This window comes from Verticillium alfalfae, genomic scaffold (genome assembly GCF_000150825.1).
Source record: "Verticillium alfalfae VaMs.102 supercont1.4 genomic scaffold, whole genome shotgun sequence".
NCBI classification, from domain to species: Eukaryota; Fungi; Ascomycota; class Sordariomycetes; order Glomerellales; family Plectosphaerellaceae; genus Verticillium; species Verticillium alfalfae.
Genome location: NW_003315035.1, coordinates 1025592 through 1049657, shown reverse-complemented (window position 1 = coordinate 1049657; position 24066 = coordinate 1025592). Strand labels below are relative to the sequence as shown.

At 55.3% G+C, this 24066-nt stretch overlaps 10 protein-coding genes across 10 annotated transcripts; 5 read left to right on the top strand and 5 right to left on the bottom strand.

The window, feature by feature from the left end:
- Positions 1 to 2131: 2131 nt before the first annotated feature.
- On the top strand, positions 2132 to 3092 carry VDBG_03749 (sporulation protein RMD8; the record flags this gene model as incomplete). Its single annotated transcript, XM_003005750.1, has 2 exons — positions 2132 to 2164; positions 2223 to 3092. 2 exons carry the CDS (start codon positions 2132 to 2134, stop codon positions 3090 to 3092), a joined length of 903 nt encoding a protein of 300 aa, XP_003005796.1.
- A 299-nt stretch (positions 3093 to 3391) lies between these two features.
- VDBG_03748 (sporulation protein RMD8) lies at positions 3392 to 4127 on the top strand (the record flags this gene model as incomplete). The annotated part of the gene is made up of 2 exons (XM_003005749.1): positions 3392 to 3590; positions 3643 to 4127. The coding sequence occupies 2 exons, from the start codon at positions 3392 to 3394 to the stop codon at positions 4125 to 4127; spliced, it is 684 nt and encodes a 227-aa protein (XP_003005795.1).
- A 366-nt stretch (positions 4128 to 4493) lies between these two features.
- On the bottom strand, positions 4494 to 8090 carry VDBG_03747 (copper-transporting ATPase RAN1; the record flags this gene model as incomplete). The annotated part of the gene is made up of 3 exons (XM_003005748.1): positions 4494 to 6698; positions 6823 to 7903; positions 7963 to 8090. 3 exons carry the CDS (start codon positions 8088 to 8090, stop codon positions 4494 to 4496), a joined length of 3414 nt encoding a protein of 1137 aa, XP_003005794.1.
- Positions 8091 to 10617: 2527 nt separating this feature from the next.
- Positions 10618 to 11477, top strand: VDBG_03746 (COP9 signalosome complex subunit 7a; the record flags this gene model as incomplete). Its single annotated transcript, XM_003005747.1, has 2 exons — positions 10618 to 10869; positions 10983 to 11477. 2 exons carry the CDS (start codon positions 10618 to 10620, stop codon positions 11475 to 11477), a joined length of 747 nt encoding a protein of 248 aa, XP_003005793.1.
- Positions 11478 to 11761: 284 nt separating this feature from the next.
- Positions 11762 to 13846, bottom strand: VDBG_03745 (regulator of G-protein signaling domain-containing protein; the record flags this gene model as incomplete). Its single annotated transcript, XM_003005746.1, has 3 exons — positions 11762 to 12502; positions 12555 to 13251; positions 13306 to 13846. The coding sequence occupies 3 exons, from the start codon at positions 13458 to 13460 to the stop codon at positions 12266 to 12268; spliced, it is 1089 nt and encodes a 362-aa protein (XP_003005792.1).
- A 332-nt stretch (positions 13847 to 14178) lies between these two features.
- VDBG_03744 (60S ribosomal protein L31) lies at positions 14179 to 15018 on the top strand (the record flags this gene model as incomplete). Its single annotated transcript, XM_003005745.1, has 3 exons — positions 14179 to 14329; positions 14465 to 14539; positions 14676 to 15018. The coding sequence occupies 3 exons, from the start codon at positions 14237 to 14239 to the stop codon at positions 14877 to 14879; spliced, it is 372 nt and encodes a 123-aa protein (XP_003005791.1).
- A 314-nt stretch (positions 15019 to 15332) lies between these two features.
- Positions 15333 to 16357, bottom strand: VDBG_03743 (ubiquitin-conjugating enzyme; the record flags this gene model as incomplete). The annotated part of the gene is made up of 3 exons (XM_003005744.1): positions 15333 to 15563; positions 15616 to 15948; positions 16063 to 16357. 3 exons carry the CDS (start codon positions 16167 to 16169, stop codon positions 15461 to 15463), a joined length of 543 nt encoding a protein of 180 aa, XP_003005790.1.
- Positions 16358 to 17012: 655 nt separating this feature from the next.
- VDBG_03742 (serine/threonine-protein kinase chk1) lies at positions 17013 to 18712 on the top strand (the record flags this gene model as incomplete). Its single annotated transcript, XM_003005743.1, has 2 exons — positions 17013 to 17098; positions 17161 to 18712. The coding sequence occupies 2 exons, from the start codon at positions 17013 to 17015 to the stop codon at positions 18710 to 18712; spliced, it is 1638 nt and encodes a 545-aa protein (XP_003005789.1).
- Positions 18713 to 18999: 287 nt separating this feature from the next.
- Positions 19000 to 20776, bottom strand: VDBG_03741 (IBR domain-containing protein; the record flags this gene model as incomplete). Its single annotated transcript, XM_003005742.1, has 2 exons — positions 19000 to 19585; positions 19932 to 20776. 2 exons carry the CDS (start codon positions 20774 to 20776, stop codon positions 19000 to 19002), a joined length of 1431 nt encoding a protein of 476 aa, XP_003005788.1.
- Positions 20777 to 21825: 1049 nt separating this feature from the next.
- VDBG_03740 (high-affinity glucose transporter RGT2) lies at positions 21826 to 23916 on the bottom strand (the record flags this gene model as incomplete). Its single annotated transcript, XM_003005741.1, has 2 exons — positions 21826 to 23598; positions 23666 to 23916. 2 exons carry the CDS (start codon positions 23914 to 23916, stop codon positions 22452 to 22454), a joined length of 1398 nt encoding a protein of 465 aa, XP_003005787.1.
- Positions 23917 to 24066: the final 150 nt, after the last annotated feature.

Below are 24066 nucleotides of genomic sequence, written 5' to 3'. Positions count from 1 at the left end.
GGGCGCGACGAAGCGGAAGATTACATCGATGATAATGACATGGACAACGACGATCACGATGAGACGCAAGCTACGCCAACACCTGTCTTGCGAAATCGCCGCAGCCGTCGATTTGCGGCCTCTGATTCAGACGATGAAGCGATGCCATTCCCTGGGGACACTTATGTGGATGAGGATAGCATCGGGTCGCGGCTGAGTGGCGGTCGCAGCGATTCTCGTTCTCGCAGGGAGAGGAAGATGCCAGCTAGGTATCGTGATCGCGAAATACCTTGAGAGTTCCCTGCCATGCACTTGGTGCTTCTGCTGCTATGGAGAGTTCGGTCTGGGGCTCGGCTAAAGGTTGTGTAGCGGCAGCCGCTGCTTGGGTTCTTCGAGTTGGACAAGACCACTGTCTTGCTTCAAGAACCATATTGAATCAGCGTCATCGACCGTCTCGTCAGCTTGGCTGAAAGCTGCCGTTCCCCTTATTGTATTAGTACCATGGTCGGATTCCCTAAGCCCAAGGGGGCAGCGCGCTTCTTCTCTGCTAGCATATATACTTGGGGCTGGAGAGCATCTGCCTTAACGAGCGAGCATCTTTCAAGATAATTAATCAGTCGTGAGGATCGATGTCATCAAAGCATTGAAAGTTTTGATTTGCCCCGATCGAATTCAAGGGGTAGCAATTGTCCGCGTGAGGTGAACTACTAGGGGATGATTCCTGGATCTATTGTTGGAGGTTCGGTTCAAGTCATGCTGAAAAAATGCAATGGCAAGCAAGCTGACTTCGGATTCACGCAAAAGGGGGCCGTTCTATTGCTAGGCATATGCAGACGTGGAACTTATGTTGTCAGCGTACATAGCTCATAGTACCTGTAAGTGGCTATCCCCAGCCAGGATACTGGCGTGGTGAAGTCGCTTAGCATAAGGTGGCGCATCTCATGTATAGTTTAAATGTAGGACGTCTTTACCAGCACTGGCCAACGGACGTCGATGATGCAGTCAAGCTGATGTTCATTAAAAATGAAGAAATTTCACATACTGTCATGAAACAACTTCCTTCAGAAGCAGTGTCGTAGTCATGTTGTCAGATGCGCATACAAAATGGCGCTACAGTGCTTCCACAAGGCTGTTGCGACTTTGACATACTGAATCCAGAGTATGGCTTCTTTCACTCGTCTTGGCTGGGATAGCTCTCGGTCATGTGTGTTATGCGGAAGAGCAACAGCACGTGTAAAGGTCTGCCATGGATGAGGACTGGCACATGTCCGATGAATGCAGTGTAGAAACAATACTAGGGTCCTCGGTATTTCCTGCCTTACCCTAACCCTCGCTCTCCGATATCTACTACGCTCAGAAGGGCTCGGGAGATTATGATGCATGTCGCGCAAGCTCCGCAACACAAAACTCGGAACATTTTCTCTTGTGAGCCCATCAAAGATAGAACAAGAAGTTTGATGATCACACCGAAACTCTAATGGACCGTGGCCCTTGCGAGTATAAGTTGAAATTCCACACCCAATAGTGACGAGGTCACAAAGAGCTACTAGTAGAGAATCAACGAAGGCTAACAGGTTTACAAGAACTAATGTCGCCATGTAGATATACAGCCCAGGAAACAGAGCTAGTGGGCTTGTCAATAACTCTAATGGATTCTATCACTACGATTATCAAGCGCCCGAGAGGGTTCCTCGCCTAGATACTTCATGAGTGCGAAATGTACGTTTGACTCGTTCCGTAGTCTATCAATCGCGGAATGCGACGAACGAACTTAGAGCTCTTCAAAGACAACGTCAAAGAATGACAGACAAGTAATTAAATGAATAACCTTTCATTCGTTGTCGTTGCCGGTGTCATGTGGGATCCCCAGGAATAGTCATATATCGAGGTCAGGTCAGCCGCTTACATAAAAGCCTGACAGTAAATGCATGGACATTCGACATGACGTACCGCATCGCGGTTAGCGCCCCACACATCACGTCGTCCACCAACTGCCAGTGTTCACCAATTGACGACAACTGAACTGTCAAGTTCAGTCGGACGGTCGCACATCGAGAATTCCTAGCTGAAAGCTCTACATCGGGCCGGAGAAGAACTGTCGATTGATTTGAGGCCCTAATCCCCATCAACAGCCGCTGGACACAAGGTCGACATGGCGCCTTCAAAACGAGGTCCCTCGGTCCTGGTAGGTGTAGTAAATCTGCGGACAGCTCTGATCACTGCTAACCATGCATTCACCACAGGTGACTGACTCCCGCAGCAGACCGGCGCCTCGTCCTGCAGCGCAGCGCCGTGATACTGGAGCAGGTGGTGCAGGCCGGCCACCCATGCGCTTCATCTCTGTCGACAACGTCCTCCAATATTCTTCCGACATACCCTCCGGTCAACCTCGACCCGGCCCTGTCCAACGACCAGGCGGTCCCATCGGCGCACGCCGCGTCACTTCTTCTTCAGGAGCTGGAGGAGGTCTGCCGACTGTCCAATCAAGGTCAGGCCAATCGATTGTGCCATCACGAACGACGAAGATCAGCGAGAAGCTCGTTCTCTTGCCCGAAACCATTGACGAAAGAAAGAGCTCAGATGAGGACGAGGACGACGATGCTGCTTTGCTGGCGAAAAGACTCGAACAGGAAGAGAGTCGGCCACTGAAGGATGAAGAACTAGAGCTGCTGCGCAAGAGGGGCCCGATCCGTGGCAAGAGCTATGCCGAGAGAATGCCCAAGGTGCAGCGAAAGGAGAAGCTTGCGCGGTTGACTGCCTACTGTACTGCTCAATCGTACAAGACGAAATCGACGGCCGAATTCTTGCGCAAGAAGCACGGTGCCAAAACGAAGCTCTACGATGATTGTCTTTATGCCATTTATGCGCTGCCTCTACTTCCAGGCTCTGAAGGCTGCCGGGTGCGGAGCCGGCCAATGCTCAAAACGCCCGGCAGCGGGAAAACTGTGCTTGACCTCGAGCTGGAGCGAAGCGAGCGGAGGGGTCACCAGGGAGGATACTTCCCAGATGACGCCTACACCGGCACGAGCCCGACCAACGGAGATTCGGAACAGCACTTCGAGGACCTGCGTCGTGGACGGTCCCAGCCGAATGCGAATCAAACGATACAATGAGCCCTGATGACCGCTCACTGTCGCCCATGAGCCGCATCGCTCCGGATGCCAAGGCGTTCGCTGAAGTATTTCTCTTCTCATACGGTGTCGTTGTATTCTGGAATTTTACCGAAAACCAGGAGAAAGACATTCTCGCCGACCTGACCTTTGCCGAGAACGACTCTGGCCAAAGCCTTCTCACGCGGCCGTTGAACGAGGAGGATTTTGAGACGGAGGAGTTCCACTTTGAATACAGCGAGAACATAAAACGCCCGCGTATCTTCAACGACATGATCACCTTACTCCCGCGAAGCGATCACATGATCAAGCTCTCGATCAGCCACGCCATCGCGCAAAGCACCAAGCTCTGTCTCTTTGAAGAGCGCATGAGCGAGACAATGCTCGACGCACAACACGTGCCGAAGAGGCTCGCACTGACGGGCGAGCTCAACATGACGCGAACCGAGATCCTCAAGATCCTCGGCCGGCTGTTCAAGAGTCGCGTGGATATCAACCTCTGTATGTATCACTATGGACCCTGTCACGCCATGACCAAGCTAACCTTGCCTAGCATCCAACATCCTCGACGTGCCCAACTTCTTCTGGGACTCGGAACCCACCCTCAACCCCCTCTACGTCGCCATCCGCGAGTACCTCGAGATCGATCCCCGCATCAAAGTCCTCAACGAACGTTGCCGTGTCTTCCTCGACCTAGCCGAGATCCTCTCCGACTCGGTTGCAGACTCCAAGATGAGCTACATCACCTGGATCGTCATCATCCTCATCGTTATCAGTATCCTCGTCACACTGACAGAAGTCGGCTTGCGCTTCATCCTGCTGAGCAAGAACAGCGACGAAGGCGGTAAAAAGCCCGGCGAGACCGCCGTGCGTATGCTGCTCGACGTGCCCCAGGTGGATGTTGGCATCGGCGGACTAGCCGGGGAGCTGCAGGGCAGAAACGTCACCATCGAGGACGTGAGGCGGTGGAGCCGTCTGCTGGGCGAGGCAGACCTGTGCGGCAGCCAGATCGTGGGTGAGACGTTCAAGGGCGTCTGAGGTACCATCTTGGCTGCTGCGTTCGGTGGCCTTTTGGACTTGATCTTTCTTTGGTTGATTCCGCTTCGATACGAGCGTGGCGTTTTGCGTTTGGCCCCGAAAAGACTTTTTTTTCCCCCAGGGGTTTATGGAATGGTGCAACTAGACGCAAGTCCCATCAATCTTCCACGGACCATGCTCTCCTCCTTTGACTTTGCTTTGGCCTAGCCGTACGTGTAGCAGTACAATAGAGCACACACAAAGTGGATGATATTCGAGTGAAGTATACATCGTAGTAAATAATCTAGACTGTCTTAATCTAGTACCCAACACCAGAATCCAACGCAAAGAAAGTCGCCCACAAAATCTGGTACATGGATGTATCCCTTAGACTTCTCGATCGTTCATGTCCGCAAGAGGAACATAACCTTCCGTCTCCTTACTGCCGGTGCGCAGCCTCTTGAACAGGTCAGCGAGCCTGTCAACCAGGCTGAAGCCAGAGGCCTTGGCGCGGCCGCCACGGCTCTCGATGAGAGCGTCGTTCATCCAGGCAGGACGCGACCAGAACTTGAGAAGCAGGCTGCTCACGACGACACTGACGCTGCTGCACGCCATGGCAGCACCAGCAGCCATAGGGTGAAGGTGGAAGCCAAAGGGCAGGAAGAGGCCCATGGCAAAGGGGAGGCCGATCAAGTTGTACATACAGGCCCAGGCGAGATTGAGCTTGATGCGATTAAAGATGGACCGCGCAAGATGTAGGGCAGAGGGGATGTCCATGAGGTCGGTGGGCCGCATGAGGACGACATCAGCGGCTTCCATGGCAACGTCGGTGCCGCTCGCCATGGCAATGCCAACGTCGGCAGTCGCGAGGGCCGGAGAGTCGTTGATTCCGTCACCAACCATGCCGACAACCTCGCCTTGCTCCTGAAGCTGACGGACGATAGCCTGCTTCTGGTCAGGGGATACACCGGCGTAGACATCGTCAGGCGAAACGCCCACGGCGGCAGCCACAGCCATGGCAGTGGAACGCTGGTCGCCGGTGACGATGGCCGTCTTGACGCCCATGCGGTGCAGAACGCCAATCGCGGCGGCAGCGCCGTCCTTGATCGTGTCCGCCAGGCAGAGGTGACCACTATACTTGCCGTCAACAGCGATGAAGATATTGGTGGTACCGGCATTCGTGTTCTTCGCGTTCTTGTTGGCTTTGCTGTTGAGCTGCTCCGATGCCTCGACAGCCTCCTCGGGTACGTCGACATTGTTCTCGCGCAGGAAGCGAACATTGCCGACCAAGACGCGGTAACGAAGGCGCTCAGTGCTCGATGCAGGTTCGACCAAAGCGTTGATACCCCGTCCTACGGCGGCCGTAAACTCGCCGACACTACCCTCGATCGTTCCCTCAGCATCGAGACCGAGCTCGGCCTTGGCGGCGCCGAGGACAGCGCGGCCAACAGGGTGCTCGCTGCCCATCTCGGCAAGACCAAGAACGGACCACCAAAGTCGTCGGCGCCACTCGTTGTCTTGCCAGTAGGGATCGAGTTGAACTTTGGCCACGCTCATCTTGCCGTGCGTGATCGTACCGGTCTTGTCGAACACAATTTGCGTTACCTTGGTGGTGGTTTCGAGAGCTGCGCCACCCTTGACAAGAATTCCATTCTCAGCACCGACTCCAGTGCCTACCATGACAGCTGTCGGAGTCGCGAGGCCGAGGGCACAGGGGCAGGCGAAGACGATGACAGAAATGCAGAGCTTGACGCACACCATGATCTTGCCGCCGCTATGCTCCTCAGTGAAGACCTTTGGAGGGTTCTTGAGCACATGGCTGAGCACCATCCAAACGAGGAATGTCATCAAGCCAAGGATGAGGATCATGGGAACGAAGTAGCCGGCGAGTGTGTCGGCCAGTCGCTGGATAGGCGCACGGGTTGTCTGTGCCTCTTGCACGAGCTTGACGATCTGGCTGAGCTGAGTGTCACGGCCGGCACGAGTGACACGGAAATCGACACGGCCGTGACCATTGACGGTTCCGCCGATGAGGTGACTACCTTTCTTCTTCTGAACAGGCATGGCCTCACCAGTCACCATGCTCTCGTCCACATATGTCTCGCCGCGAACCAGCACGCCATCGGCTGGAATTTTGTCACCAGGTCGAAGAATTACAATGTCGCCCACCTGAATCAGCTCTGTAGGGATAACCTTCTCCTCGGCCGCCGAAGCATCGCGGTTAGGTGTCTTAGGTTCAACAAGCGTTGCATTATCCCAGCTCTCGGCAGCCTTCTCGGCGGCAATGGGATCGGCGTAGATGGTGGCCATGGATGGCGCGAGCGACATGAGACGCGACAGTGCTTTTGACGTCTTGCCCTTCGCATTGTTCTCCAAGTAACGACCGAGAGTAACGAAAGTGATCAACATGGTGCTCGTGTCAAAAATGGTGCTGGGCCGAGAGTGAGGGGAAAAGAATATGGAAACCAGCATGGCCGTGACACTGAAGAAGAAGGCGCATGAAGTTCCGAGGATGACGAGGACGTCCATGGTTGGGGAGCCGTGCTTGATGGACTTCCAGCCAGAGATATAAAATCGCCTTCCAATGCCAAACTGGACGGGGATCGTAAGGCCCATACAGACGCAGTCGCCGAGAAAAAGACCAGGTAGGGATTTCCAAGCCGCCAAAGTCGAGAGATGGTAAGCACATTGGAATGATCATGCTGATGAGCAAGACAGGTATCGCGAATGAGAGCGACAGTCTGAACGCTCTTCGCCACTCACTGATTTCTCGCGTCTTGGCGAGCGATTCAAGCTGTGCATTGTTGTCATCGCTGTCTGCCATGAGCGCGTTCAAGCCTTCAGATTCAACTGCCTCAACGATGGCTCGTAGTCCAATCAGAGCGGGTGTATGGACGACGGTGAGTCGCGAAGAAGCCAGCTTGAGAGTAGCTGATTTCACACCGGAGAGAGATTCAAGCTTCGCTTCGAGGGCAAGAGCAGAGGTGGCGTCAAGATTGCCATAAACCTTGAACTGGACGGTGGAGTTGGCGCCGGAGTGGTCTGAAATATCAGACTGAGAAGAAAGAACCTCAGCGCCGAAACCACGATCCTCGATTATCTCAGCAATCTTGTCTGCGGAAAGCTTGGATGTATCGTGAGTAATGACGGCACGTTCAGCCAGTAAGCTAATGTTGAACTTGAGGACACCGTCGACGTCTGTGAAGCCACCCTCGACCGCGGACGTGCACGCTCCGCAGGTCATGCCCTCTATGGCGATCGTCGTTGTGGCGATGGAACTCGTGGAGCCGGCGCCGGATTTTGATTTCTTTTCTAGCTGTATCTTGTTGCTTTCGAGGATCTCGGCACCAAAGCCTCTGTCCTCGATGATCTCGGAGATCTGCTCGGCGGTTAGAAGTGTAGGGTCGTGTTCGACGACAGCGCGTTCGGAAAGAAGTGATATGCTGAAAGATTTGAGCCCAGGAAGGTCCTTGAAGCCTCCCTCGACGGCTGATGTGCAAGCTCCACAAGTCATGCCTTCGATGGCTATAGTCGTAGACATCATATCTTCATCGTCGTCATCGTCAAAGGCCGCCTCGTCCACAGCGTGGCGGTTGAGAATGGGCGAGGGCAGGTCCGTCGCCAGCACTTCGGCGTCAAACCCCCTGTCCTCAATGATTTGTTGTATTTGTTCGGCTGAGATGTGCTGCGGATCGTGAAGAACAACAGCGCGCTCCATGACGAGGCTCACGGAAACATTTCCAACGCCTTCGACGCCCTTGAAGCCGGATTCGACGGCTGAGGTGCAGGCACCGCATCTGACTGCGCGTAAGTCTATTGCGACCAACCGAGAGAGGTGGTGTATCAGGGAACTCACGTCATGCCTCCAACCTGGAGAGTTGTTGTCGCCATATGCGCCGTGTTAGGTACGATAAGGCCGGACGACGTTGATCGTCTGCCACTCTCCTCTTCCCTCGGTGGGACCTTGATGTAGGCGGGCGCCATGTTTGGACGCGTTTTGAGGGTTGTTGGCGGAATAGGTTGCCGTCGTTCGGGAGTCGAGGTCGCTTCTGGAGAAGGATCTCGAAGAGAATGGGAGGGCCTGGGGCGGGGGTGTACTGCTGTGCTATGCTACACTGTTGCGTGCAGACTCATTACTATTGATTTCGGGTCGTGGGATAGATGGACTCGGCGTAGCTCGGCTCGGCGCCAATGTCAATCGTCGTCCCTCGAGTGGAGGAGGCTGAGACGACGAGATGGCGGCAGCTGACGACAACTTCGTAAGCAAAGCGCAACAGGTACAAACACTGACTGGCTGAAAAGGGACGATAGTTCTCAAGACCCAGAAGACCGGCTTCCAGAAGGAGAAGGGGGGGAGGCGAACGGAGAATAGGTTGGGGGTATTTGGAAATATAAAGAGGGTGACCGATTGGGAGCCAAGCCACTGCAAGAGGAGAACAGAGGCGACAGATGCAACACCACGAACCAGCAGGCGAGAGGAAGGATGACAGAATGCGGAAGGTCGGCGGGTGGTGGGTTTTTGTCAGCGAAACGGCGCACCGAGACGTGCAGCATCGACATCCACCGGCCCTTTCCATCATCGTGCCAAGGGGCAGGGGTCCCAGGCCACAGTCCCTTCGTCTGTGAATAGAGGTACCTACGCGGGTGCGGTGGCAGACCCGAAGATGGGCACGAGGGGCCCTGAGCGGCGTGTCATCATCCACTGTAGAAAGACGATAGCGCTCGCTGGTAGGCGGTGGTGGGATGGCTACCAGGGTACCTGTGCTCGATGAGTCCAGGGGTGTGGGGGGGGGCGCTTGTCTTGGGTCCTCGGCGGCCAGGATCAGCGCCTGCAACCTGCGACATGCCGGGGGATACGGCGATACTTCTGACCAGCTTCCTGAAAGGACTTGGGCCAATCGAGACTTGTTCCAATCAGACGCACTGCGATTCCTGGTGGCGCACCTTGGTCCTGGCAATGTCCGAGCTGCTTGGGGGGGGAAGAGGCTCCACTCAGCATCTCCCACGGCGTAAAGGCGTAAAGGCGTGCCGTGGGTGGGCGCGCTGGCTGTCCCTCCAATGCACTGTATTGGCTGCGATGGCTCGTCCTGCATCTGCCCCCCAGAAACCAGTAACTTTCGGCTTCCGGAAACGAGCATCGTATGCCTTGACTCCGCGATAGATTGCCGATAGATGTTAGCATGCCTTGCTTTCGATTTTGCGCGACCAACATCCTCGTGAACCGTTTACACAGAGGTCGTCGTTGGCTCTCGTGCTCCAACTCGAGTGACACAGCGTGCGCGGTCAGTCTGCTGACCCTCCTTCTCGTCCCGATGGTCCTGTCCAGGTCAGCACCGGCAGGCACGGCTCCGAACTGTGACAAGAAACCAATCGCCCAGACCTCATTGATCAAAGGAAGCCCAGGTTGGATGGGTGGCGCAGGCTCAGGTGCCAACACGCGGCAGAAGCATCGAGTGTCCAAGGCTGTCTCAGCTTCTCGTCTGAAGCAACAGCTGAGTTGCGCTACCAGCTGCTTAGTCCAATAGATCAGGTTAAGTTTGAAGCCGAATCACCCGCTAACCTCTCAACCCGTTGCCACCCCCATACGTCTGCGTCCCGCCTGTTTCGTTTACCGTTCCAGGGCTGACAGGGTACGAGACGCAATGCCGTAGAGAGCATGATGAGGGCATCGAGAGCGCAAGCACGCCATGTAAATAGTTTAAACAAATGCTACGATCGCAATCAGAAGTGAGCACTTCCATCTCCAGGAGTGAAAACTGCTCAAGTTCTATTGTTAAACGTCATCGCTATTCCGAGACAGCAATCAAAGGAGAGATTTTCTTTCTTCATCGGCAAATCAATCAATGCATTGAGGAATAGCTGGGAGGATTGCAGTCGCCGCTGTCTCTGGCCCCTGGCAATATGCCTTTGACATCTCATCTTCTTGATTTGAAAGCTGGTTGACATGCTTTGAGTATCGTACGATGATGGCCAGATATTGATGCTGGCAAAAGTCGGGCTGGCCCAGATGCGAGAGACGCACGAAATGCTGAGGTAATACTGATTAGCTCCTTATCGATTAACGACAGCTCCAGCATCTTAGCCTCCAGCGAATGCTCAATGGGGTCCACTTGCAGTTCAACTGCCCCGCGCGGATCACTGTGCTCACGAACTAACCTTTGTCCAAACAACCACGGACCTCTTGCCGCGTGAACACCACGGTCCCATCCTCAAACAGATCTGATACCGGGAACCCTCCAGGCTCAGACTCGCGGAAACAAACGACTCCACAAACTTCTGAGCAGCTCCCGCCTACGATCTTCCATCAATCGACACATTCCCTGTCACGCCGGCTAAAGGATCAACCTTGGCACAGAAGCGACAGCTACTTGTTTTGGCTCCTTGACGCTCGTGTCCAGACGCTGCTTGAGAGCTGTCAGCCTCGTCAGCCCTTCGGCGAGGCTACCAATATACGCACTAACACCCCGCCCCCTCCCACGAGACCTACCTCCCTCGACAGGCTATTTCAGCCATGGAGCAGACAAAAGCTCTGAATGCGTTGGAGGTAACACCATTCCACACGCCCACCTCCTCGAGGCACCTCGCTAACCTTCTCTGCATAGCCTTTCCTGGCCCTCAGCAAGTCAGCGAGCTCCCCTCGTGCTGCAGCAGATCTTGTCACCCGCGCGACCTCCAATCCGAATACATTTCTCTTCACAGAGCTGCTTCAGACGCCACAGATCCAGAGTCTCGCCCAATCTGCCGAACACGCCGCATACCTCACGTTACTCCGCATCTTCTCCTATGGCACCTACGCCGACTACCAGAGGCAGCAGCAGCAGTCCTCCCAGTCGCTGCCCGACCTGAGCGACAGCCAGGCCCTCAAAGCTCCGCCAGCTCTCCCTCCTCACCCTGGCCCGCGATCGCACCAATCTCGCCTACCCCCGTCTCCAGACCGCCCTGTCTCTGCCCGACACCCGCGCCCTCGAGGCCCTCGTGACCTCAGCCATCTACGCCGGCCTCATCCAGGCGACACTCGATCCCGCCCGCCAGCACGTCCATGTCACCGCCCTGGCCCCTCTACGCGACCTCGCCCCCGACTCCATCCCTGCCCTCTCGGACAACCAGCGCTCCTGGTCCGATCGCTGCACCGCTACCCTCCGCGACATTGACGCCCAGACCGCCGCCCTCCGCGCCGAGGCCGCCCGCCGACAGCGCCACGCTGGCGTTCGCGAGGAGCAGCTCGCCGAGCTCGTCGCCGAGACGAAGCACTCAGGCGGCGGGGCCGGGTGGCGGCCTCCTTCAGCGGCGGTTACTGACGCTGCGCCGCCGCGCGGAAAACAGCATGCGGAAGGGCGCAAGGGTGCTCAGCCAAGCGTGGGAGCAACCTGATGGAGACGGCCGATCAGGAGGACGAGGAAGCCATGGACCTCGACCTGGAGGAGGAGGAGCAGAAGCGGGCCAGCCGTCGCAAGCTATAGGGTTTCTAGCGCAACATGGGATCGTGATCGGTGTTGCGGGGTGCGAATGGGAGAGACAAACTGTGCCGACTGGGCGGCAAAGAGGCGTTTACATGCATGCTTTCACTAAGGCAGACGGCATCCTATCACGAGGGTCCAACATCAATAGCGGGTATGACGCGGTAATGAGACACGTAATTCATGAGTTTTGCTCCAGGTTTTAGAAAGTGTCCGTTTCTCCAGGGACTGGGGGCCTGACTCGCAGGCTTTGTTGCTCATATACAAATAGGATCAAGGACCGTCGTGCAGTTCCCTCTACAAAAAAAAAAAAAAAAGGCAGTTACACGCAGGGCAGAAAGTTGTCGGTGATGATACATGCCTGTAACATTTCAAATGGTCCAAGAACAGAAGAAAGACGATGAGCAACGCTCGACCCTTGGTCGATGGTGCCAATCGGATCCGTGCCAGCAAACCCAATCCATACAATTACCATCTGCACGCCACCCATCCTTATCGAGCACGTGGTATCCTGAAGGGAGAGACTGGAAAGCAAAGTGCGAAGTGTGTTATCCGCGATGAAGAAGAATAAGAAGTAAAAGCAAACCCGAAAGCCCCGCTCGAATCCTTTACGCCTTGGATTATCATTACGTTCGTCAAGTCCCCAGCCTGCCAGCCGCGCCCCAAGCTTCTGCTGATACAGGCTCTCGCTTACTGATCGATCTATAATCTCTTGCCTGGAACCAGAATGAAGAGTACGCAGAGTGCAGCGTCGATCAGAATAGTGACGGCAAGGACCATAATGGCTCGTTTGGCGAGTAGTGTGCGGACGTATGGTTCACGAACGCGAGAGAAGTTGAAAGGCGTGTACTCGCTCAAGCCAATAAGAGCGAGGACGGGGTCGAGAGAGTACTGGTATGATGCGAGGAAGTAAACACCCAAGGTAAATGGCAGGATCAGCTTGCAGAGGTTAGCAAAAGTTCTCACAGCGGTTGGTACACACATTGCTTACCCAGCATCTAGTCAGTCGGTTCCTGTCAAGGAAGATGAGGACGAAGGCCGTCCAGAAGGCACCGAACATGGCCACGAGACCAAAAATGAGACGCATGACTAGTGTTGGCGGAATAAGATTTCCTAGCGCCTTCATGCGTAGGAACCCAGGGAAGGCATCCCGCTCCATAGCCTGGAAGACATAGTCCTTGGCTACGTCAAATACCTCAGGGTCGTCCCGTCCGAACTCTTCGATCGCTGACGTGACATCTTGGGTGATGCTACCAGGTAGTGTGATTTCGCGCTCCGCACCGGGAAGGAGAAAGGTGTAAAGGATCTTCTCCGCTGAGGCACGAATATCCTGGCGGGCAACTGTGTGACCAGGCGAGTTGGAGTCGGACGTAACGTCGCGAGGAGTGCTGAATGCTGGACTGGGCCGGCTGTTGTTGCGGCGATCATTGCTGCTTTGTGGCGAGTCCTGGATTTGGTCTTCGCGGAGGTAGGCAGACATTTGGGCGTCCTGGTCCTTCTCCTTTTCCGTTGCGTACATGGATGGGCCGGCTCCGATGCCCATGTTGGTCATGTCGCCCATACTTTCGAGGATGGCTGAGGAACGCTTGGAACTTGCTTTCTCCAACTCAGGCGTGCCAACTAGAACAGAACGGCGGAGTTCACGGACATAGTGGCGACATAGTGACATGTGCTGAGCGACATCAAGCCTGCCGCTGGGTCAGTATTTCATCTCAGGAAGGCAATCGTAGGTCTCGACGAACCAGAAGTCAAGGTAATCAACGGATCGTTGTTGATCACGCATGTAGATGTAGAACGAAAAGAGGTCGACGGGCGGCAGAGTACGACGGCTGAGCACCTCGAAGAGAGTCGGAAGCCTATTCCGGCCATAGTCGGGCTGTGGTGATGGCGTCGCCATTGCCGGGTCGGGATGTGTGTCTTCCATGATGATTGAGGATGCTTAAGCTGCGGCGATGGTCGTTCGAGCGTGTGTGCTTCACGTACGCTGAAGAGCGAAAGTCGAAGGTCGGTTCAGGAGGCGCGGTAGAGGTGGTAGTGGTGAAGAGAATGCTCTGAGCGATTGATGAGATCACGATGGGCAAAAACGGTTGTTTCCTGGCGGACCAACCCCCCTGTGCGACGCGAACTCGTATCGGCCAATTCCTCCTGGTCTATCGACTATCGTGATCGTTTTGAAAGAGTGGAAGTGTTGCGAATGCGCTCAGCGCAAATGGAAGGCGTCTTCGTTGAGGTTGTGGTTGAAGGTAGTCGCAGGAATGTGACGATGCAGGCCATGGAAACGGCAACAACAGCAGATCACTCGCCTAGTCGTTGTCGCCAGGCAGACTGAGACGAGATGGATTGCTGAGTCTGGCGCCTGCGGTTGGGGGGTGGGACCCAGCGTCGGTACGTACTGGGCCCTGTCATACCCCTTGTCGGCATCGCTCATCTGAGCAGAGTGGGGGCATGCTATGTCGATTGATGCGCCGAGTCACGTGCAACCACCCACCGCAGTCCGGCCCGCAAGTGGACAATTTGATTGGCTCGCTAGGGCTTTTTTGCTCCTGCACACAGGATTTTGTTCGGTTTTCCACTTTGCCAGAATTCAGACTCCAGACCTGGACCTTCGCCAGCCCAACGCCCAACTTCCTCGACAAGCCCCGAACCAGCGACAACCACGAGGAATCGTCCAAGATGTCGACCAAGCAGAAGAAGACCGGCGGCAAGCAGCGCTCCGCCATCGCGGACGTTGTCGCTCGCGAGTACACCATCCACATGCACAAGCGCGTTAGTAGTCACCACCGCCACCAAACCGCACAACTCCATGACGGGACCGCCGACGATGGCTTGAGGAGGTCTTGGGACGAGGAGACTATTTCAGTGCGCAATTAGAGCCCAATGCTGACATTTGGTTTTCCACAGCTCCACGGTGAGACCTTCAAGAAGCGTGCTCCCCAGGCCATCAAGCAGATCAAGCTCTTCGCCGCCAAGTCCATGGTACGTGCCAACTATCCCACGCCTACGACTGCCTCCGGCCCGAAGCACAAAAAGAAAGAAAGGGTTGGAGGCAGAAGTGGACGACAAGGAACCAACTCGGTTATTTGGCCCGCCGAAAAACTAACATGTCACGCAGGGCACCACCGATGTCCGCCTCGACCCCCAACTGAACAAGAAGGTCTGGGAGCAGGGTATCAAGGGCGTTCCTTACAGGCTCCGCGTCCGCATCTCGCGCAGGCGAAACGACGAGGACGGCGCCAAGGAGAAGCTCTACAGCTACGTGCAGGCTGTCAACGTCAAGAACCCCAAGGGTCTCCCGACGGTTGTCGTCGAGGAGTAAAGTTTTCCTCTCTATGGCAATGGTTCAAACAAGGGCGGCATCGGCATTAAGGAGTTGTATGGGTCTTTAGCTTTTCCCACCACCACGATTACTTCAGAGGAAATGCGAGAGAGGCTTGATTCCCCGACGAATCCGAACGAAAATCCTTCTTCTACCGTCCACAACCAGGCAATTCGATGACTGGCCCTTATGCGTTCGACGACCGATATGATGAACTCGGGGTTAAAAGTGAAATGACATGCGGGGTCAAAAATCTAGACGATGTGGAACAGGTGAATTTGGGTAGCGATGGTAGGGGTGTTGGTCGGTCGGACATTTGATCGATGGTGTTACAGTTGCTCAGTAGCTTTGCTACCGACTATGCGCCTGCCCTTGCGCGAACAGATTCGTTGCTTCGCCATTCCTCCAAGCGCCTCCTCGCCCATACCCATGTCACATGCAGTGCTATGCCAGTCCAATGCTTTGAAACCGCAACGCAGTTCCAAACAAGCCATTATTTCATTCATGCGATACAAAGAAGACTCCCACCTTGCTGTGCTCGGGTATAATGCCTTCCCTCTCGTTTCAAAAACAAACAACACCTACTCATCCTCGACGTCACGGTGACGGGCCAGGACCTTGCGCTTGAACTCCTCCATGTCCTTGTCCCACAGTTCGGCTGCCTCGCCGTTGAGAGGGGAAGAGCTGATGGTGTCAGTGCATTTTCATCCAAGTTTCGTAGCATGGTAAGGCTCACTTATTGGGCTCACCCAGCAAGCTTTGCAAGCTGAGGAGGACGGTCTGGATGTTGTATGCAGCGGTCCACTTGTCTTTGAGGATGTCGAGGCAGATTCGACCGGAGAAGTCAAAGTTGGGGTGGTAGATGGGGGTCTTGAAGAGGACGGTAGGCGCAGCGTAGGGATAGTTGTTGGGAAAGGCGAGGCTCAGCTTGAGGGTGAGGCCAGCGTAGGGGGTGCCATCGGGTCCCTCAATGGTAGCCGTCCAGCTCATGAGGTTGCCGTCGGCTGACGGGAAAGCGGACACGCCAGGCGCGGGCGAGGTCATAAGCTGCATCAGCTCCGTCTGCAACCTGTGACAGAGATAATTAGATTAGCACAAGATCCAGCGTCGACAAGCGTAAAGCCTAGGGCCAAGGAGCGTCAGGGCGTTAGTGGTCCTGCCGCCCTTTCTCGAAGCTACATACCTCTTGGTGACGCTGCCCGCATCGGGGCCTTTGCGGGCTGTGCTAAGCTTGGTCTGCTGGATACTGCCAGGAGCGGCGTTTTGGCTGTCTTCTGCTGCAAAATCCATGGCTGCGGTGGTGTGAAAGAGTTGGTGCGTATGGATAGTGTGACCTTGTATGCAACAGCTGGTGGTGGTGTTTCGAAGACGCGGGTGGACAAAGACAGGAGGATAAGACCAGGTTCGTGCCTGGGGAAGAGGGGCAATGGGCGTTGTAGGCGAATGTAGAGGTCTCTGAATGGCGGGTGTTTGCGTAGGAAGAATGGGGAAGCAGAGATTGGAAGTCAGAGATACTACTGAGCGTGTTGTAGTTTGGTCAGCCAGTGCTGGTGGAATCAGGTCAGAAAGGGAGCTGCTGAGGCGCTGAGGCTCGGTGGGCTTGGCGAGGCCTTGTTTACTGCAACCGGCAGTCACCCGCCCGGGGCAACCGCGATTGGGGCCTCTGCCAGCCAATGGATACGCTAAGACGCGTGAGGCGGGGTTGTTTCGAATTGGTCTGCGAATGCCCAAACACCACTCGTGCAACCTCTTTACACGGTCAGGACGCGGTTCTGTGTACCACTTTGAATGCCGCCAGCATGGTGAGTGGCTTTTTTATTTTTGTTTACTTGCACGCACCTTCCTCTCTCCTGAATCATATCGCCAGCCAGACATGCAGCCCAGGCAGCGACGGGACATGGACTGTGCCAAACAGCCTATCAGACATCCTTGGCCTCCACTTTTGAGCCCCCGTTGATGATGCGCAAGTTAGCTAGCTACCTTCCTCAGGTACCTAGGTACTTACCTGAAGGCAGTCACCAGTGCACTCACCGTCTCAACACCATCCCACTTGCTTGATCGAAATGTCGTGTGCCTAGGATCATCAAAAATAACCATCTCGAGGCGACGAGCCTGGCAATCGACTAATGCACAATGGCTCAGTCCCAATTAGACCCTCTCCCCAATAACCTACCCTTCAGGATCGTGTCCAAAACTATTGGACGGGGAGCCTATGCATCGTGCGTCTTGTCTCCGCCTTCTGGCTCTCATTGTAACGCAACAGAGATCTAATATTGAATAGCATCAAAAAGGCCATACCCCTCGATACAACGTCGCCAGTCTTTGCTGTCAAGCTCATCCACAAGGACTATGCTGTCCGCCAAGGCCGCGTTTCTGCCAAGCAGATGCTGATGGAGGTCTCCCTTCACTCTCATGTTGGCCAGCACGCCAACATCATAGAGTGGTTCGCCACAGGAGAAGACCACATCTGGCGATGGATCGCCATGGAATTCGCCGAGGGCGGAGACTTGTTCGACAAGATTGAGGCCGATGTTGGTGTCTCTGAGGACATCGCACACATCTACTTCCTCCAGCTCGTCAGCGGCGTGAGCTTCATGCACTCCAAAGGCGTCGCCCACCGAGACCTGAAGCCAGAGAACATTCTCCTCTCCGAAACGGGTAATCTCAAGCTCGCCGACTTCGGCATGGCAACCATGTTTGAGTACAAGGGGCAGCGCAAGACCAGCTCGGCCCTGTGCGGAAGCCCTCCTTACATTGCTCCGGAGATTCTTGCCTGTGGGCGCTCCGATAAGAACGGAAAAGCAACAGCCAAGTACTCGCCAGATCTCGTAGACATTTGGTCGTGCGGTGTGATCCTCTTCGTTTTGTTGGTGGGCAACACTCCATGGGATGAGCCATCCAAGGGCAGCTGGGAGTATCAAGAGTACCTCCGAACCAAGGGTCGTAGCACAGATGCCCTTTGGGATCGACTCCCTGCTGAGGCGCTTTCACTCCTCCGCGGAATGATGAGCGTCGACCCCGCAAGCCGATTTTCCTTCAGCAAAATACGTCAGCACCCTTGGTATACGAGAAACAACACGTTGATGACCGTGGACGGCAAGGTCGCTGACCCGCTCACTTTGGCCACCCAAATGCTGCAGAACCTACGCATCGATTTCAGCCAGCAGCCCTCCCAGCAGCTCTCATCAACCGCGGCCGACGCCATGGACATTGACGGCTCAGGTGTACCAAATAATATTTCGTCTACCCAACCCGAAACACACATTACCGACATAGACTGGGACTATGAACGCCCTGCCCTGCGTTCCATTGGCTCCATGGCCATCTCGTCGACACAGCCAGCGTTGCGTAGTGACACCAGCACCTTCACCAAGCCACACGGCCGTAGCCAGGTGTTAGACCATCTCGTTGATGAGCCCACAATGAGCCAATTCTCGCAGAACCCCGGCCTCCCCTTGACCCTGACCCAGGCCGCGCGCCAGTTCCGCGACATTGTACCAGCCGAGTCTCTGACGCGCTTCTTCTCCCACATGTCGCCGCAGCTCCTCCTGCAAGTGCTCGGCGATGCCCTCCATCAACTTGGCGTTCCCTCGCCTCCCGTGACGCCAAGCTTGTACGCAGAACACGTCGCCACCGTCCGCGTCCGCACCATGGACGGTCGCAAGCAGAGCCTTCACGGCGAAATTCAGGTCGACCGTCACCAGCTGCCGGACGATCAGGAACTTCTGGATGTACGGTTCGTCAAAATCAAGGGCGACCCTCTCGAGTGGCGTCGGTTCTTCAAAAAGGTGGTCGTACTATGCAAGGATGTTGTCTACGTCCCGGACGCATAGAAGAGGGACCTGTTGAAATGAGGCCCCAGGGTCTTCTTGCAGTCTTCTTCATAGGCGGATCTTTGGGGGCCCGTTTTTAGAATTAGAACTTCAATGGAACTTCACGACAGGAAGGATACCCGAAGAATTAAAGAATCAGTGGATTAACGAACCTTCCCTTTCAATCGTATCACCGCTCCCATACAGTGATCTGACGAATGGGCTGCCATAATTGTGGTAGCTCAAACATTGTCATCCTCGCGGTCAGTCCCTGCCCTTCCATCAATGCAGCAGCAGAGGAAGAAGGCCTACCGATCAGCCGGATCCTCAAATGCCCTGCTGTGTGGTGGCTGTCCATACATGCGGCGTATAGAGCGTGGGGAGCGTGAAGACGAAGGGGATCTGCCTTGTTGCTGGCTTTGTGAACCACCTTGTTCGAGACCTTCAGGTGCTGCGCCGGTCGCAGCCCCGGCCGTCTGCCTCGAGAGAGTCGCACGTGCCGGACGAGCCAGCGGGGGGAAATGTTCTGGCCCGTGTATTCCTATCCAGGGCCGCCGGGAGGGGGACGTCTTCCGGCCTCTGTCCTGGCGTGCCCCGACTTCCTCGTCGCGACCGGCAGTTGCATGTTGAGCCAATCGAGCAAGGGGAGTGTGCTGGGCCCACGAGTTGCCGAAAGGATCGACTACAGTGGTACTCGACTGCATGGAACGAGATGACGGCCTCTGGCTGGCACGGCCAGGTCGTCGGGCGAAGCCACTAGGCCATGGCCGGCTTGGCATCGAGCTGTCATCAGAATCGTCTTCCGTCGCTGTTTGATTGAGCATCTGCATGAGTCGGCGAGCCTCTTGAGGCCTCCACGTGGATCTCAGCTGCGCTTGGTCGCCTCTGGTGCGTCTGGACGGGCTCAAAGTTCCATGGAGTATCGAGACGAAGGTCTCCATGGTCCGGCTCTGTACTACTTGTCGGTATTCGCTCGCTCTGTTGTCTCGTCTTCCTGTCCCTGGTGATATGACTACGGCGCTCCCGTGCTGGAACGCGCAGTCCCTGGTGGTCGCCGTATCGTGGACATTGGTGCGTGAAACGGAACGGCTCTCCGCAAAGGAAGCAGAATTCGGCCGCCGCAGCGGCATCTGCAATGTTACAATCAGTCTCCACTTCATCGTTGAATCAACAGAAATGTCCCCAGACGTTCAACTTCATAATGAAACCACCGGACGAAGAGCAGCCAGAGTGAACGTACGTTACGTGGTTGCAGCCGGCGGTCAGCTCGATGATCCGACTACACTGCGGGCAACTCGACCACCCCTTCTCATCCATGAGATCCTTGAGCATCTCATCCTCCGCCTCGGCGGTGCAGGGCCGCCCTGGATGTGAGACTCGGCGGCAGGCACGGCATGTGTTCTCGCCACAGACCAGGCATGTGGCGTCTGTTTGCTCAGTGAGCCTCGCCGGGATGAATTCGCCGCAACCCGGGCGAGCACAATGAACCTGCTCGCCGACGGGTGTCTCGTTCTGCTGTTGGGCCTGCAGCCAGAGGCACAACACGTCGGGCATGTCCAGCCAAGCGATCGTCGACGTGGCGAGCGGGTCGCAGCATTTGGGCGGCCAGGCGGCGCCGGGACCCAGACCGCTGGCGAGGTGTCGGCAGAGACACTTCTTGCACCAGACGTGACCGCACGGCAGCTTGATTTGTTTCTCGGGCTCCATGACCTCGAGGCAGATGGAGCACAATCTATCCGTATCACACCCTCTCCCATCGTCAGCTTCGTCAACAGAGCCGGCTTCGGCCTCTAGATGGGCTAGTATTCTCTTCCTCTCCGCTTCACCGATCCAGGCGGGCTGTTCCGCACCCTTTTTCGTGGCAGGAGGCATGATAGTTGGGGCAGAGGTTGAAGCAGAAGCAACCACTTGACCCTGCACGCTCCTCATTATGGCAATGTTGATCTGCTCATCGCCAGCGAGTCCGAGAGCCGTGTCTATGGCATGGGAGACTTCGTATTGCGTGCCGGGGTTGTTGAGGTTGATGAGTCCAGACCTGAGCACAATTGCCAGGACCTCCTCGTCGAGGTCCTCCAGCCGACTCATGCTGGGTTGGGCGTGGTTTTTTATTTTATTTTTTACCTGCTCTCCGTTTTGCTATGTCTGGTGCTCTTCTTTGCAATGCTTGGATCTGTTGTCAGAGTCAGTGTGTTTCGATGGTACTTATTCTTGTCTCTGTCTCTTGTTTCAGGAAGGCTTTCCCTTTACAGACATACCGCTGTGTATCACGGCCGAGACTGTGAATAACGGAGATCGCTGCATCAACCGAGAGTTCCAAGTTAGCTGTGACGCCAGAAATGCGTGCCAAGAACCAGAGCAGCAGCCAGGAAGAATCCGCAGGGAGAGAGCACAGCGTCGAAGAAAAGAACAGTGCCGGTCTGGAACGAAGCCAAGGCAGCGTTCGGAACCGTATGGAAGCCCCCAGGCCTATACTCTGCGGCCCTTCGTGGAAAGAAAAAGCCATACAACTATTCATGATCACATGTGTGGCGCCGCGGCGACGACCCAGCACGCACTGTTGATTGAATGACTAGTAAGGTGGATGACTAGGAAGGGCAAAGGTGATGAGGTCGCGGGCCGATCGCAGTCATCTCTTACTACGCACACAAGTCATAAAGACGGCAAGACGTGGTCGATGGCGAACAACAGACAAGGTTCTAAGTGATACTCTCGATTGCATGGAGAAAGATGCAGGATGTGTTCACAGCGCTACGGCCGGATCTTCACCGTCGTCGATTTCTTTTTGTGAAGGGTCTGCCCGCTCACGGATAATTTCAAAAGACAACGATGATGAGGTTTTAAGGGCATCCAAGACTAGAAACCCCGGCTTCCTAGAATTCGTGTGCGTCATGTACAGATGGCCTGGAGAACCCTCACGATTTGACGCATGTTGTCAAGGATAACTATCTTGGCCCGCACAATAGAAAGGTGCGTGGCCTGACAAGGAGAGACCAGGAGACAAACAACCTCGTCGCTAGAGACTACCACGCAGATTTCCCCATGTAAACCCTTTGTACGATCCACCATGGTAGTCAAAGATCCACGAACCAGTCATATATCACTCGCGGCACTTGCCCTTCATCACCATTTCATTTATATGATCGAACGATCTCATTGTGCGAAACTATGCAAGCTGCCAAACGGCCCCTTTCGGTGTGCTGAATGCAGCCTGATTACTCCACGCCGTGCCCGGACGGCATGCTGGGAAACAACCCCTCCCCACCATAGGCCTGTTAGTTTACAGACATCCCTTTTCGAGCCTGTAAGAGACATGATGGACTTTCCGCGCCGAGCACGTATCGAGTATGTAGTACGCACGCCGTTGATAAAATGAATTGCCCAAACATGTTCCGGTCAAGTCCTCCGTCCTCGAGGCCCGACCTCCAACCCATCCCGTGCCGGCCGTTCCCTTACCTTTGAACTCCGTTACTTCGTTAACTCCGTCGCTGGTAGCTGATATTCGGTATATGGTATAATACGAGAAAAGAGAAAAGAACGAAGGTGATCCTAATGACAACAGCGATTCATGCTTTGGGGTATAGATCAATAACTAAAATCAACGTTGCCCAACTGTGGTTGTGTTTTGTTTTCTGACGTCGACGATGACGTGCTCCCAGAAACCCCTGTCCCTGGTGCTGATGGCGCATTAGAGCTCGACTGAGTTGTTGACGCCGATGACGTCTGTTGTAGTTCGTGTTCGGGGTGAGGCGGCACCCCACTATCAGACCAGCCTTCTGTGAGCAGCTGTTGGAAGGCTCCAGCTGGGCTCGAATCGCGTGCTGTTCCAAGCGTAGTCGATGCGTTCGTACATCTCGTCAATCTGCTCGAGACTGACCTTGCTGGTCTCGTATACCATGCACCATACGAATAATAATGCGATGATGCAGAAGGCGCCCCAGAGGAAGAAGATTTTGGGCCCAATGTTGTCGGATCCAGGCTCATCCGTGACCATGAACGGCGTTCCATAGGCAATGGCAAAGTTCAGTAGCCAGTTGGCAAAGGTGGATACGGACATGGCCTTGGCACGGATCTTCAGGGGGTAAATTTCGGAAGTGACAACCCACGTCACCGGACCCCAGGAGGCCGCGAAGAAGAATATGTTGATGGCGCAGAAGACGATGAGGATGATCTGCGAAGCCTGCCGGAGATGGGCTCCTGCTGCTGCCGAGAAAGAGGCGATCAACAGCTGGCAGATGGCCATACCAATAGCGCCTACAATGAGGAGCTTGCGGCGGCCCCACGTCTCGATGACCAATAGGCCCGGGATGGTGGAGCAGACGTTGATGATGTGAAGGATGAGGGACTTGAGGTAGGGGTCATCGACATTGACACCGTCAAAGAAGGTGGTGCTGTAGTACATGATAAAGTTGATACCGGTGAGTTGCTGCAGCATCTGCAGTCCGCAGCCGGTCAGAGTACGTCGTCCGAGGTGCGGGTGGCCGGTAAAGAGCTCGAGGTATGAGTCGGGGCCCAAAGTGAGTTCATATTCGTGGTTGGCCACGATCTCGCGTAATTCGTCCTGGAGGGCCGGATGAGTGATGTCGAGACGGCGAAGTCGACTGAGCGAGAGGCCTGCCGCCTCTTGCTTGCCAGACTTAACCAGATAACGTGGAGTCTCGGGGAGAACGAGAAGACCGGCAGCCAGTACGACAGCCCATACAAGCTGGATGCCCAGTGGTATGCGATAGGCGGCAGGTGATTGCATGTGTTGGGTTAACATGTTCACGCTCGAGGCCCAAAGCAAACCCAAGGTAATGGAGAATTGATAGGCGCAGACGAGTGTTCCACGTATCCATTTTGGAGCCATTTCAGACTGGTAAAGGGGGACGAGGACCGAAATGGCGCCTACTCCCACACCTGCAAAGAACCTGCGTCCGGTCAGCCCCCAAGTATGACAAATCTCGCGGCTCAGGGCCAGCCGCAGATGATGCTTACCTTCCGACAAGAAGCATGTCGATATTATGCGCGCAGACTTGGAAGATACCGCCAAAGGAGAAGACGCCGACGGATACAAGCAAGGACATGCGACGGCCGATGGTGTCGCCTGCCGGCGCAGACAGTAGTGCACCGAGGGCCGTGCCCGCGCTGAGGATGGCGACGATGATGGAGGACTGAGCGGCCGTGATGATATATCGTCCGTCGGCTCCTTGAGGCACAGTGGTGAAGTCTCGTCGGAAAGCCTCCATGGCGAGAATGCCGTTTATCGTGCTACATGATGGCGAAGCACGAGTTAGTCGAGTGTTCCTTCGTCATGACATTTTGATGGTTTGTAGTCGCAGTGATCGTGCGTTCCCTCGGTCGGCCGATCGTGGCTGGTGCGTGCTTACCCTGTATCA